A 16,440-nucleotide genomic window follows, 5' to 3' on the forward strand; every position below is an offset into this window, starting at 1 on the left:
TAGGCTATGTTTAGACTGATAGCAAACTTGCTTCAGCATTCCAACTGGAGAGATGGCCCAGAGATCCAGAGCATTTATTGCTCCTGCAGAGAACCCAGGCTTGTGGCTCAGAATCATCTGACCCCATTTCAGGGGATCTGAAACCCAATTTTGAACTGTGGGCACCAGGCATACTCACGGTGCATACAGAGAAAACAGGCAAAACATATAATGTAAGATAAATATATATAAATCTTTTTTAAAAATTAAAGTGGGTTAATTCTGCCTTTATCAGAAATCTAATGATGTGCATCTGTTGAGACATGGGTTTTAGTCTTACTTTAGGTTAGCCTGAACCCTCCAAGTAAACCAGACTGGTCTAGAGCTCATTACAATCCTCTCTTAGCCTCTCAAGTGCTAGGGATCACAGATGTACACCCCTATAGTAAGTTAAAATTTACATTTTCATGAGAAGTAAAAGTTCTCTTTTTAAAAATATTATTATTTATACAGTATTCTGCCTGCATGTATGCCTTTATGCCAGAAGAAGGGATCAGATCCCATTACAGATGGTTATGAGCCACCATGTGGTTGCTGGAAATTGAACCCAGAATCTCTGAAAGAGCAGCCAAGCACTCTTAATCTCTGAGCCATTTTTCTGTCCCAAAGTAAAAATTCTTATTCTCCACAATTTAACCAAAAACTGGTAAAAACAAAGTTTAAAAAAATATATTATTTATGTGTGCCCATGTGTGCATGTGTGTATGTGTATGAGTGTGTATTTACACATGTATACAAACAAACAAATAGGCCAGAGGTCTACATCAGTGGTCTTCCCAGTTTATTTTTTGAGAAAGAAAACTTTCTCTTTCGTTGAACCCAGTTTATGGATGCACTAGGCTGGGTAGCCGCACTGGAATTACTGATGTGTGGCCTTCTATGTGGGTGATAGAGACCCATACTGGGGACCTCACGCTGCAGCAGCTGCACTTTAATCCTAAACCATCTCAAATCAAAATAAAGCAATATCCTAAAGTGGAAAAAATCCACAAAAAAAGTTTACAAATTAGTCATGATTCTGTACGTCAATAATTCAAAAACAACCCATTTAGTGAAATGCAGTTCCTTAAAATTATGTTTGCTTTAAGCGTGTGCATACATAAATTATTCAGTCATCCCCTATTATAAATATACATTTGGTTCTCCATATCAAAGGTTCTGCAATCTGTGTATGTAAACATTACACAATGAAAATATTTGAAAACATTTATCTATACTGACTATTGTGATTATTTCCTAAACTATAAAGCACAGAAGCTATTTATACAGTACTTCCGTTGAATTTGCTATCATAAGTATACTCTACAGGTATTTAAAGAATATAGAGAGAAGTTATATACAAATTTATGTTATTTTACATGAAGATTTTGAACATTCTCAGAGTTAGGTATTTGTGGGTTGAATTTCCCAAGAAAATAAAGGGATGATTATATTACATATAGGCAAGTTTACAAACATGGAAGGAAAAACAGTCTAGAAGACATAAGATCTTAACAATTCTAGATTGTTATTTATCCATTTGTTCCCTTGTTTGTTTGCTTGTTTATTTATTTATTGGCAGGGACTCTATATACAGTTCTGGCTAGCCTAGAACTTACTATGTATGCCATAGCCTCATAACTCACCCTGCTTCTGCCTACTGAGTGCTAGGATTAAAAGTATGTGCCACCACACCCAGGCTAGATGACAGATGCTTTTTAAGGTTTATTTAATTTTTGTGTATGTTTGTGTGCTTGAGTGTATGTCTGCTTATCATATGTAGCTGCCTATAGAGAATAGAGTGGAGTATCAGATCTATGGAACTAGAGTTGTAAGAGGTTGCAAACGAACAAGAAATGATCAGTGGGAAGTAAATCTAGGCACTCTCAAAGAGCAGCAAGTAACCTTACCTACCCTTCAACCCATAGGCTTTAAATAGTATCGTAGTTAGACTTTTACTTCTGCCAACAGGCACCATAACCAAGACAAGTCTTATAAATGACAACATTTAATTGAGGCTGGCTTAAGGGTTCAGAGGTTCAGTCCATTATCATCAAGGTGGGAGCATGGAATCAGATATGGATGTCTCCTCAAAGGCTCTCCCAGAGTCATACAGATACAGAGGAGGATGCTTGCAGCTAAACATCAGACTGAACACAGGGACCTCAATGAAAGAGCTAGAGAAAGGACTGAAAGAGCTGAAAGGTTTGCAACCTCATGGGAACAACATCACCAATCAGCCAATGCACTGAGGTGGAGAGGATTATTGGGAGAGGGAGCACCTTCATGGAAGCAAGTTGAAGGGGAGAATGGAGGGGTGTGGGGGTAAAAAGTGTAACATTTGCAATATAAACACAGACTATCCAATAAATTGAGAAAAACAAAAGAATTTTATGTTAGAAATGTACTAAAGAATACATTACTTGTTCAATCTGTTTTTCCATTTCTTTATGCTGTTCAAGATGAATTTTCTTTGCTTTTTCAAAAGCAAAACAAATTTTCTCATGTTCTGTGTTGATATTGGATTCTAGGCTTCTAATTTTTTCATTTTTTTCCTAGAAATAAAAATTATGGAAAGAATATGAGTAAAAGCCAAATTTAGATAAAACTATATGAATATAACAATAAACTGGATTTTTGGACCTTCCATTCATAGGCAGCCAGTGTTGGACTGGCTGGAACACAGCCTGTAAGTCATTCTAATAAATTATCTTTCTGTCTCTCTGTCTCTCTATATATAAACAGATAAGGGGGGGGGGAGAAAGAGAGGAAGGGAGTGAGGGAAAGAGAGAGATTTCTTCTAAAATTCTGTAATTCTAAAGAACCCTAACTGAGGATAGCTACACTTAAAAGAACAACAACAAAAACCAGGGGATAAATAATCCTAGACAAGCAAATCAAAAGAAGGGAAACACAGGGTCTGGATTTGGTTCATCAGTGAAGAGCACTGACTGCTCTTCCAGAGGTCCTGAGTTCAATTCCAAGCAAACACCTGGTGGCTCACAACCCTCTGTAATGGCATTTGATGCCCTCTTCTGGTGTGTCTCAAGACAGTGACAGTGTACTCATATACATAGAAAAAAATCTTAAAAAACAAAGAGGGGAAACACACACACACAACAACGACAACAACAAAATAACAGGAATCAACAAACACAGCTCATTTAAAAAACAAAAAGCGCTCAAGATCAGTGGTCTCAATTCCCCGAATAAAAAGAATAACAGACTGGATTTGAAAATTGTGCTGCCCTTGTGCTGTGAGCAAGAAAATTGTTGCTCTATACATACTAATGGTAAGGCCCTATTGTTGAAGACAGAACCTACACAACTCCCTGAACAAGGAGAAGTTGAGTTGGTTCCTACATAGAGCCTTCACCCCTACATCCATGGTACTGGAATGTACTCTGAACGCCACTAAAGGAGAAAGGTAAAACACCAAATCAGCTACAAACCCTTCCATCTCAAAAAATGGCTTGCCTTAAAGACACTCTAGTGCAAGAGTGGAGCAAAGCTTGTGGGAGTAACCAACCAATAACTGATCTGACCTAACACCCGCTCCATGAGATGGAATCAATCCATATCTGACACTGTCTGTGTGACCGTGAACCTGAGACTAGATAGCCCAGGAACCTAGGGCAAAGTCAAGTACTACTGTTCTTCGAAAGAAGCATAGAAATAAAATGATTCATTTGCATTTCTTATGCCTCTTCTTTGGCTCTTTTTCTTGTTTGGTTGTTTACTCATAGTCCAATTTGTCTGGTTTTCAATTAATCTCATTTTATAATATTATTATAGGTACAGATGGGATAAGAGGTGAGGAAGAAATTGAGAAGAGGAGGGAGAAGAGTAACTGAATTTAGATTATATTATATAAAAAAATCTATTTTCAATGAAAGAAAAAATTAAAAATAAATCAGTGATCTCAAAGAGGATATAAACAAGCAAATGTATAAATTAATGACATCAATCCAAGGCTTGTATAAGCTTATAAACTATACAACAAACAAACTAGCAGAACAGGTGAGGAAACAACGTGTAAAATGAGGCAACATTGTAAGTTAAAATGAAACGCAGAGAGATCTGGAGATACAGACAGAAATGTTGGAGATAAAAAACACAATGGGTCAAATTCAAAAATACAGTTATAGACTGGGACAAGTAGAAGAGAAATATTAGATATAAAGGGAAGGTAAAAAGAAAAGCAGGAGGACAAGGGAGGAGAGAAGGGAGAGGAAGGAAGAACAAGGACAGAGGAAGATGAAGCAGCAGAAGCACAGCTACAACTTCCAGAAATCTGGTACGCTATTGATCTGGTACACTATTGATCCGGTACACTATTGATCCAGTACGCTATTGATCTGGTACACTACTTATCTGGTACACTACTTATCTGGTACGCTACTGATCCGGTACACTATTGATCTGGTACGCTATTGATCTGGTACACTACTGATCTGGTACACTATTGATCTGGTACGCTACTGATCTGGTACACTATTGATCTGGTACACTATTGATCTGGTACACTATTGATCTGGTATACTATTGATCTGGTACACTACTGATCCGGTACGCTACTGATCTAGTACACTATTGATCTGGTACACTATTGATCTGGTACACTACTGATCTGGCATACTATTGAGATACCAGATCTAAGAATCCACTGGGTAGGAGAAGGAGCTAAGGTAAAAACTAGGCATTGAGAACAATCTATTCCCTGAAGTTATAGCAAAAACTTAACCAATTTTTAAAAATAGATACCCAAATGCAAGAGCACAAATGACTGGAGAAGACTTTCTACAACTTATTCTAGCCAATGTTTCAAATATACAAAGCAGAGACAGGACAGTATAATGGTTCAGGGGCAAAGACACTTAGCACCAAGTCTGATGACTTGAATTTAATTCCTGGGATTCACAGAGAAAGAAGAGAAAACTGTCTTTAGAAAACTGTCCTCTGATCTCCACATGCACAGGAAGATACTCAGTGTTAGTTTGGCGTAGTGGCAGATGCCTTCAATCCCAGTTCTCAGGAGTAAAGGCAGGAGGATCTCTGTGAGTTTAGGACTAGCTAGGGCTACATAGTGGGATCCTGTTTTAAACACACAAACTTTAAAAAACAACAACAATAACAACAACAACATAAAACATCCAGTGTTGATATCTAGATGCTATGCATGCACTCATGGATGAGGGCACCTTAATACATAAAGAAGATATATTTATTGTAAATGTACATACAATAAATGTTAAGGCTACAATTTCAAACACTAAAAGGAAAAAAAGGTTAGATAGGTCCTGACAGAGTAATGGTGGGTAACTTCAACATTGTACTATTATCTTTAAATCAGTAATCAACTAGAAACTAACAAAGTAACTTCAAGGTGAAACTATATCATAAATCAAATAGATGTAACAACTTTAAAAAACAAAAGGGTAAATTTTACCATGAGTTCCTGTTCAAGTTCTGCATTTTTTGCAGCAATAGAAGAATATGCATTAATTTTTTCTTCTAGCTGTTTCTCTAGAGTTAACAGCTGAGAACATTTCTTTGTCATCTGAAAAAAACAAAACAAAACACAGCTTTAAAAGCACTGACATGCATCTTAAAATCAAATATCTGTTCCTCATTCCAAACCCTAACTTAACCACACTGTACTAATAACCTAAAGATTTTTATATTAATAGATACTTAGACTATATAGTGAGTAATCTCTTAGTTTAAATTACTTGAAAACTAGGCTGGTGATGCAACTCACCAGTAGAGTGCCTACCTAACATGAGCTAAGCTCTCTGTTCAGTCCCAAATATAGACAAAAAAAAAAAAAAGTAGAGATAAGTATTTCTTTTTCACTGTATGTTCAAGACTATGTTATATTTGTTTAGCGTTTCTATGTTTTATTCAATTCATAATGTTTTAAAAGTTATTTTAGTATCTGCCTCTGTATTTGTCAAGCTCTGGCAGAGCCTCTCAGAAAACAACTATATCAGGCTCCTGTCAGCATGCACTTTTTGGCATCAGCAATATTGTCTGGGTTTGCTGGCTGCATATGGGATGGTTCCCCAGGTGGGACAGTCTCTGGATGCCTTTCCTTCATTCTCTGTGCCATACTTTGTCTCCGTATTTCCTCCTATGAGGATTTTTTGCTCCCCCTTCTAAGAAGGACTGAAGCATCCACACTTTGGTCTTTGATCTTCTTGATCTTCACTTAGTCTGTGAACTGTATCTGGGGTATTCCAACCTTTTGGACTAATATCCCCTTATCAGTGAGTGCATACCATGTATGTTCTTTTGTGATTGGGTTACCTAACTCAGGATGCTATTTTCTAGTTCTATCTATTTGCCTAAGGATTTCATGAAGTCACTGTTTTTAATAGTTGAGTAGTACTCCATTGTGTAAATGTACCACATTTTCTGTATCCATTCTTCTGTTGAAGGACATCTTTCCAGCTTCTGGCTATTATAAATAATAGCTATGAACATAGTGGAGCATGTGTCCTTGTTATATGTTGGAACATTTTTTGGGTATATATCCAGGAGTTGTATAGCTGGGTCCTCAGGTGGTGAGGAACCACCAGACTGATTTCCAGATAGAGGAGTAAGAGAAAGGACTAAAGGACCTGAAAGGGTTTGCAACCTCATAGGAAGAACAACAATATCAACCAACTAGACCCCCCAGAGCTCTGAGGGACTAATCGACCATCCAAAAAATGCACATGGAGGGACCTATGGTTCCAGCTGCTTATGTAGCAGAGGATGGCCTTGTCAGACATCAGTGGAAAGAGAGACCATTGGTCCTGTCAAAGTTCAATGCCCCAGTGTAGGGGAATGCTAGGTCAGAGAGGAAGGAGGAAGTGGGTGGTAGGTGGAGGAGCACCCTCATAGAAGCAGGGGGAAGGGGGATGGGATAAGGGGTTTCTGGAAGGGAAACGGTAAAAAGAGATGACATTTGAAATGTAAATTTTAAAAAATCCAATAAAAGGAAAAAAATGTTTCCCAGCCAACAAACCCTAAACCAGATGGGTTTGGTGCAGAATTCTATCAGACCTTCAAAAAAGACCTAATACCAATACTATTCAAACTATTCCACAAACTAGAAACAGAAGGAACACTATGAAGCCACAGTTTTGCTTATACCTAAACCACACAAAGTCCCCCCCCCAAAAAAATTATTATAATCAGCACTTCCTTAGTTTCACAAGTAGTTCTAATTATAAGCTAACTAAATCTCCTTTCCATAGCTGTAAGTTTCTATATAAAAGGTATTTTCATTCGAATTGGTTTTAACCTGAAAATATAAAGTCAAAGCTGGAAACTTGGTTCAGTGGTTGAGAATACTAGCTGCTCTTGCAGAAAGTCCGAATTCAATTACCAAACATCTCAGGCCACTGCCAAGGCTCCTGGTTCCTCAGCATAAACTGATGGAAAAGCCCTATTACTGAAGACAACACCTATGTATCTCATTCAACATGGAGTTGAGCCGGTGCCTAACTAGAGCCTCTTGCATCCCTTCTGACTGGTTGGTTTTCATGAACTGGAAGGTACTCTGCATCTTACTAGAGGAAATGGTAACTATCAACCTAGCTAAAATTCCTGAAATCTATGGCAAGAAATGCTGGTATCATACTGGCACAAATGTAGAAGTAACCAACTTCTCTCTGATTGGATTGAAGACCCTCTCTGTAAGATGGAACCCGTGCCTGACACTGTTGGAGTGGCCAAGAACCTGAATAGGACTAGAAAGGCCATGGCCCTAGGGAAAAAACAAATACCATTGTTCTGCGAAAGAACAGAGCAATAAAATGAGTCCTAATGGCATTCTGGTATACTTGTAGATGAGTGCTTCATTCATCCATTATCAAATGGTGGCATATGTCTTTAATCCCAGTATTTGGAAGGCAGAGGCAGATCTCTGTGAGTTCAAGGATAGCCTAGTTTACAGATAGATAATTCCAGGACAGCCAGAGCTTAAGACATAGAGTTTGGTGGATTGGGAGGTGGGGAAGATCTAGGAGGAATTGGGGAAAAGGAAAAGTATGATCAAAATATATTGTAATAAAATTCCAACTTAAAAATGTTCACAATGAAAAGGAAAGTTTTCTCAGACAAAAATTGTAAGAACTTTACTAGTAGTATATTTGTACCAGAAAACTTTTTAGAAAGTGTACAGGCAGAAAAAATATGCCCTATAGAAATTAATAAGATAAATAAATATATAACTTTTTCTAAAAGTAAATGATGAAACAATGAAAACATACATTGTTATCTTTTAAGATTATAACCACAGTATCAAAATCACATGTAATGTTTTAAAATGGAATTCATGAGTTATACCAACTGCTAGAATCTCAGAAATCTAGAGGTTAACAAATTTTCTGGGTGGTTCTGATGTTAGCTAAAATTCGAAATCCTATATTACCACTCCTTCCAATCATGATCTAAGACCTACAAACATGTATTATGGTTATGATTATGATTATTATATTAACTTGTATTTTGTTAGTTTCATCAAATATGAGAACTTTTAGTTTTGAGGTAGTATTTCCTACTTTTAATATAAATTAAACATACATTTCCAATATGATTTTGAAATAATTTATTACTTATACGGTACCATTTTCCAATGCCTTATAAATATAGATTTCAAAGCAACAAATCCCATAGCAATGCTATGTTTCCATCTCAGACTTTAGCATTTACAACCCAGGAAAATACAAACTTACTTCACTTTCTAGTCTGCTAGCATTTGAAGCTTTCTCTAGCAGCTCCTCTTGAATTAGCTGAAACTGACTTGTTCTGTGTGCCATGTTAACCTTCAAGTCAGAGTTCTCAGCTTCTATCTGTGTCAGTTTAGCACGCAGCTCGTCTATTCCAGCAGCAAGTCGCTGCTTCTCTCTTTCATACTGCTGGTCCACAGTCTGCTGATCTCCATCCTTTATACTTTCTGAAATTATACACAAAAGAAAAACTGCTCTTAAAAAAAGTTCAAGAGTCAAAAGCCAACTTTAATGGTTGAAGATTTAATCATAAAGTTCAGTTTATAATATAAACAACTATAGAATATGCAAATTAGTAGGTGTAATATAGCATATAAAAAAACTTAAGGACAAAAACCATATGATCATCTCAATTAATGCACAAAAGGACTTCAATAAAGTTCAACATTTTCATAATGAAAAAAACCTGAAGAAACTAAGCATAAAGGCACTATATGTTACCATAATAAAAGCTGTATACAACAAAACTGTTGGCCACTATTATACTAAAGGGGAAAAACTGAACATTTCATCAAAAACCTGGAATAAGACAAGAGGGATCACTATCTTATCTCTTGACAGTGCTTGAAGTTTTGGCTAGAGCAATAAGACAAAAAGAACAAAAACAGGGAGGGGAAAATACAGATAGAAAAGAAATAAGTTAAATCATCCCAATTTGTAGTAAATGTGATCTAATATTTAAAGTACCTAAAATTAACCTAATGTGATGAAATACCTCTATAATGAAAAGTTAAGAGAAAGTAGAAAGAAACTGAAGAGAGTATTAGTTGGAAAGTTCTCCTATGCTCATGGATTGACAGAATTAATATTGTGAAAATTACCATAGTACTCAAAGCAAACTGAAGATTCAAATTAATAAATATCAATCAAAATTCCAATGAGCTTTTTCAGAATTAGAAAACTATTTTAATAATTATATGGAATCATAAATGATTATGAATAACCAAGGCAATCCTCAGCAGAAACAATACTAGAGGTATCATAACACTTGATCTCAAATTAAAAGACAGAACTGTAGTGTTAAAAACAGCATGGTAGTGCTAAGCATGGTATCCCACACCATGGATCTTAGTAAGCACAAGGCCTTCATAAACACAAGGTGTTTAATTTCATACCTTAGTAAACACAAGGTGTTTAATTTCATAGTCTACATAGGCAGATCCTGTCTTAAAAAACAAAACAAAACAAAAACAGACAACAACAAAACATCACAGTACTGGCACAAAAACAGGGGCAGGCTAATGAAACGGAGAACCCATAGAGAAGCCCACACAGGTACAGCCACTTAATTTTTGATGAGTGTCAAAAACTCATATGCACTCATATGCACAAACTTCCACAGAATGAGATGCAGATGAGTTCAAGGCTAGACTGGTCTACTTAGCAAGTCCAGGCCAGCAAGGCCTACATGAAGTCTTGGGCTGAATAACAACTACTAAAAAAGTAATTAAGAAAATTACATAAAATGTGTCCCTGACTACTACTAACAATTTAAAGATATTTTGAAAAATCTCTGAATACTAAACAAAGTACATTAGACTTAGAAATCCAAAGCCCAAGATTCAATTACTAAAGAAGCAATCAATTTGTTTAAACTGTTTAAAATGATAATACAACATCAAAACTAGAGGGAATCAAAGTATTTTTTTAAAGAAAAGTTTATTCTTTTAAGCACTTATATCTGAAAAGAACATCTTTCACTTTTTTCGACAACTTTCACTTTTAAGAGAAATTCATAAAGGGCTGACAATACAGTTCAGTCCCTGGTTCAGTACCCAGCACTGAAAAGCAACAACAGAAAATTAAAACTAAAGAAAACTGAAAAGGACCATAAAGGATCCTGATAAAAATGTCACATGCTTTGGCTGTGGTAATGGTAACAACTGCATGAACATACTTAAAAGCAAACATGCAAACCAATTGCATGTAAGCAAATATATATTTGGTTTTTTTTTTTTTTTCAAGACAGGGTTATACTATGTAGCTCTGACTGTCCTTGGGCTATGTACACATTTAATTCACAGAGATCCACCTGCTTCTGCCTCCAAAGTGCTGGAATTAAAGGTGTGTGCCACCACCCTCCACAACCCAATTGCTTATTTGAAAGAAGTACACTTTATTGGATAAATTTTGCTGCAGCAATATTATTTTTGTAAACAATGCAAAGTTTAAGAATATAATAATTCTTTTCTTTACAAACCATAGGTATTAATAGAAGACTAAGTGTTTTTAATATTATAATTAATAATCTTTTTCTTTAAAATACTATCAGTAAAAAGTAATTGCCATTTATTAAAGTAATTCAATGTGATATACTCACCAACTTGACTACCACCTAGTTTTACAGGCTCTATTTCTAAGGTATTTACTTGACCACCTTCGTAACTATCATTCACAACATTTTGAGACAACTGGTTCACAGTCAGATTTGCATGAAGCTTTTGAATTTCAGCCTCTTTTACTGCAAGCTTAATCCTAGCACAAAAGAAAAGAAACCAAGTTATTACTTAAGATTCCTTTTTTGTTTTTCGAGTAGTGTTTTTCTATAGCCCTTGTCCTGGAACTTGCTCTGTAGACCAGGCTGGCCTTGAACTCAGAGATCTGCTTGCCTTGCCTCCCAAATTCTGGGATTAAGGCATGCATCACCATGCCCTAGCTAAGACAGTGAACTTCTCAAGAGCCACTAGTTGAACTATAAACTGCTTCAGCCACTTTAAAAACATAATAAAAGCTAGTAAAATTGAAAATATAAATACTCTGCAACCTATAAATTTCACTTCAAAAAATTCCTATCAAAGAAACCTTCACATATGGGACTGGCAAAGGGTCAAAGGATTTAAAACTTGTAATTTTTTAAATAGATTTGAAACAACCATGCCCCTACCCCAAGAATCTATTTTAACTTGGGTAGCCAGTATTTTTATAAGATGCTCTGTAATTTCCTATTTTTTTAACTAATTAACTAATCACCTTATTTTAAAGACCAACAAAACATTCTATTCACTGTAACTTTAACGACTAAAAAGTATACCTCAATTCAGAAATCATCAGCTTATTTGCCTCGCAGCAGCCAATGCTCTTGTCCTCATTAGAAACACTATTCATCTGGTGCTTAAAAAGAGAGGACTTAAAGCCAACTATTTCTCTTCTTAACTGCAAGTGTAAAAACAAACATTTATAAACTTAAAATACCATGTGATACAACTGTTTCCTTCTTAACACTCTGCTGGAAAAACTATAAATTTCATGGCAATAACCTGGTATTTATCAATAGAATATATAAGCATGTTTGAGTTATATAAATCAATATGAATATATTTCAAAACACAATTATTAAGAAAAATTATATTATGTACACAGTGTTTTCATTAACTCATTAGTCAAAATAATTCTAGATTCATTTATATGTAGCAATATTTAAGATATGGATAGAAAGAATACAAATAAATTTTAAAGTAATACAGAATTTTAAAAATTGCTTATGACAAAGAATAAAACACCCCATGACTAAAAACTTAACAATAATCATCTCATGCTTTCTAAAAATAAAAAAAAGATTCACATTTTCAAATCAGACTTAGCACTTTATGAAACAAAGGATCAAACATGTATAGAAGTTACTTTTAGAATCATAATTCTTGACACTGAACACAAATAAGGATTTCAATTTAAAATGAGTATATTAAAATGAATATATATTATGATTCAGTCTTAAAAGGGAATAAATAGTATACTAAAATCTTGGTAAATAACATCTAAGAAAAGCAGATAAAACAAAGGCAAGGAGCTTAGAACCTGTTCCTAATAACTGATTGTTAGGCTAGTATTTCCCTGCACCCACATTTTTTCACTAGTCAAATAGCACAATCAAATCTGATGATTTCCAACTTCATACTTCCATGGCTGACAATACCTAAAAACTTGTTAGTCTGCCATGCAGTCTAACATCCATTCCTAAGTGAAACAAACCATGGCATATGTGTGTCAGTTTCTCATTCATATTTCATACTTGTCAATGTCAAAGTTCTTCATGTATCTAATCTCACTGACATACATAAATATTTAAAATTCCACACTATTCTAGTAATATATAAAACTGTTCAACATTAGCAATCAAAAAAAAAAAAACCATAATGAAACACCAGTTCACACAGACTAAGATGGATATAATGAGAAATACAACAAATTTCAGCAAGGATGCAGAGAAAGAATTCTAAACATTTTGACATAAATTTACTGTACTTCTAAGAAATTTTACTAGTAGTATCTATCCAAGAGAAATTAGAACATGTTAACAAAAAGACTTCTATGCCAATATTCACAGCAGCGTTATTTATATAGACTAAAAGCAAAAATAACCCAAATGTTCACCAACTGGTGCTTAAATAAGACACAATACATGCACACAACTGAATACCATTCAAAACTAAAAAGAAGTAACATACAAATGACCCTCAAAATATAAAAACAGATGCAGAAAAATCCACATCTTTATATATGCTGCTATAACTATATTCATATGAAATGTCCAGAAAAGGCAAATCCATAGAAATACAACCTGTTATGGTTTCTCAGAGTGGGGTGGGCTAACTGTAAAGAGACACAGGAAAATTCTGGGTATAATAGCAATCAACATGTGAGACTGGACAGTGGTGACTGATACAAACTTATAACTTACCTAAAACTCAGCTCAATTGTATACTTTAAAGGAATGAGTTTTCAACACAAAAATAATACTTCAATAAAACTCTTTAAAATTTTGTGTGGTTCCTATATCTGCATCTCAGAGAGCAAGAAAGGTGAAAGAGTAGAAAGGTGTGAGGGAAATAGGAACTAGACAAAAGAACGGCTGGGGAAACAAGGACAAGAACAAAAGCTGGGGTCGCAACCTCGGTGACAGTGACGGTGACACTGTACCGCAGCAGGTTCCTTTCCCACTGCAGTCAGGCTGCTACATTCCTTTCCAAACATACTTACTGGCATCTGGGATATCAGGTTTTCTAAACTCCTCAGTTCCACCCTTGAATTATCAATGTCCTGCTGACACAACTCTAGTCGTTCATTCTGTGTTGCAACACGAACCTTCAATTCTCGATTTTCATTTATTAAAGAAAATTTTTCTTGTAATAATTCATCTTTGTCCTCTAACTCACTCTCTAGCTTCAGAATATATTGTCTAGATTCATTTAACTGTGACATGACTTCTGAGTTTTTCATTGCCATAATCCTTAATTTTTCTTTTCCACTGTAATGTTCTTCTCTTAACTCCCTATAAAGAAAAAAGCATTAAAGTGAAATATACACACATTTTCAATAATCACCTTCATATACTCTCACTTTAAACCAAGGACACAACAACAAAAAGTGGAAAAGTAGAGGCCAATATCCTACACAAAAATAGCAAACTCCTCAACAAAATGCCAGTACACTCAATACAGTCCATCCTGAAGACTAGTCACAATGACCCAATGGCATTTATCCTACAGACACAAGGATGAGAGAACAGGCATAGTAGCTCACGTGTTACCAGCAACCACAAAATGAAGGCAAAACAACTCTCTCAACTTTGAGCAGAGCCTGAGCTATACAGTGCCTCTAGACTAGCCTGGGCTACAGTGTGGGAAGGAAAAGAGGAAAGGATGGGAACAACTGGTAGATGAGGAGTAGCTCTGAGGTGAGCAGGGGACTGAGAGCTATGTCCTGATTATAAGATTGCGTTATTGTGGTTAAACATCCTTAAAGCTGCAGATGAATTCTTCCCACTAATGAGAAACTGAGGCGCCAGGGCACTTTCCTAACTGCATACATGCATACTGACAAAACAAAGGATCTTTACAACATTGTGGTTGTAATAAAACCCCTCTCATCGTTGTCAATTTCAAGAGGATTGTGGGAAGATCTTGTTCACCATGATCTGGCAGGGGAAAAGAGATCACTACATCCACATGAATATGCCACCCACTACAAAACTATTTGTAAGTATCCACACAGAGAACTAAGGGTTACTATCCTGCCGCCTCAGGACAACCCACTCCAATCTCTCTGTGGTGTGTGTTTTGCTTTGCTTTGCTAAGTAAACTTCTGTTTAAACTGTATGTCTCTAGACTGAGTTTCCTCTGAGAACAAACTGCAAAGAGAGACATTTATGCTGGGCATGGTGCTATGCATGTTTAACCTCAGGAGAACAAACAGGTAGATCTGAGGGCAACCTGATCTACAGAGTAGGTTCTAGTACAGCCAGGGCTACACAGAGAAACCTGTCTTGAAAAGTCTGAAAAAACAAACCAAATTCATAAAAAGATAGGAATAAATAATTAAAACCAGACAGAAATTACTGGGAACAGAGGTGCTAGCCTTTAATCGCAGAATTTGGAAGGCAGAGGCAGACAGATCACTGAGTTAAAGGCCACCCTAGTGCACAGAGAGAGTTCCAGAACACCCAGGGCTGCTACACATAGAAATCATCTTGAAAAAGAAGGCAGAAAATCACTGAAATGGAGACAGACAATATAAAGAATCAATTAGACTAAGAGTCAGGACTTTAAAAAGACAAACAGAGGCTGGGGTGACAACTCAGAAATTAAAAGCCTCTGCTACTCTAACATGGGGACTTAAGTTCTAATCCCAGCACCCACGTCAGGTAGCTAGCTCACAACTGTCTGCAACTCCAGCTTTAGAAACCCCACACCCGCTTCTGACCACCAAAGACACTGTACTCACAAGCACAACACCCCATCCCCCAAAACAGATACACATACTTTAAAATAAAAACAAAATCCTTTCAAAAGCTATTTTATAAAATATAAAACAAAAATGTTAGTGGTCAAGCATTTTATCAGAATATAATTAGTAGAATTTCATTTCTCAAAGTATATGTTCTAATTGATAGCATGAGGTCCCAGGGATTACTCTAGTAACTTTATCTCTTCTACCAAAATACTAAATGTATCCACCTTAAGGAAAATGTGCTATAATTATACAATTAGACAAAAAAAAATGATTGTTCTCTACACCTTAAGTCTGAGATAATAAAAATGGATTAATATTACCTTCTGAAAGTTGACCAAAATTATAAGTTAAAAAAATTATATTGTATAGAGCACCAGAGTCAGAAGACCCAGTTAACATCTTTAATGTAATTTAACTTAAATGTTTTTAAATTCATTCAACATCATTATTAGTGTGTGTAAGGGAGGAAAGAACAGAGAGAGACAGAGACTGAGGGAGCATGTGCCACGGCACTATGTAAATGTTCAAGCACTAATATGGAATTGGTTCTCTCCTTCTCCTTTTATGGGGTGCCAGCAATCAAACTCGGATCAGTGGATTTATGCAATAAGTACCTTTATCTGTTAAGACACCTTGCCAGTCCCTAATCTACCTTCTTGACTATAAAAAATAATGGCAACTCTTTGAGCCTATTTTTTTCTTTTATAAATGAAAAAATTGCACAGAATGATTTTCTTCCTATTTGAGCATCTTTACTAGCTAGCTAATATAATTACACTCTAAAACAGTTTTGTCTGTATTGCTCAGCACTGTTCTATATTTACAAATGTGTTAGAATTAAGACATCTTATATTAAAATTAGTTTTATACCTGGAAAATTTCAGTTACAAATCTTAGCCTTCTACATTACTAA

The 16,440-nt window shown here is 35.7% G+C and overlaps 1 protein-coding gene across 1 annotated transcript in view; it reads right to left on the minus strand.

Moving 5' to 3' along the window:
* CCDC18 (coiled-coil domain containing 18) overlaps positions 1-16,440 on the minus strand; it is a gene marked incomplete at both ends in the record, with an annotated part of 91,761 nt that overhangs the window by 47,981 nt on the left and 27,340 nt on the right. Inside the window, 6 exons of the mRNA XM_080925512.1 lie at positions 2,442-2,573; positions 5,468-5,578; positions 8,745-8,965; positions 11,119-11,273; positions 11,830-11,951; positions 13,776-14,067. Coding sequence (XP_080781638.1) covers positions 2,442-2,573; positions 5,468-5,578; positions 8,745-8,965; positions 11,119-11,273; positions 11,830-11,951; positions 13,776-14,067 — 1,033 coding nt within the window. The remainder of the gene's footprint in view (positions 1-2,441; positions 2,574-5,467; positions 5,579-8,744; positions 8,966-11,118; positions 11,274-11,829; positions 11,952-13,775; positions 14,068-16,440) is intronic.

Source organism: Micromys minutus (assembly GCF_963924665.1).
Source record: "Micromys minutus genome assembly, chromosome: 11".
Lineage (NCBI taxonomy): Eukaryota > Metazoa > Chordata > Mammalia > Rodentia > Muridae > Micromys > Micromys minutus.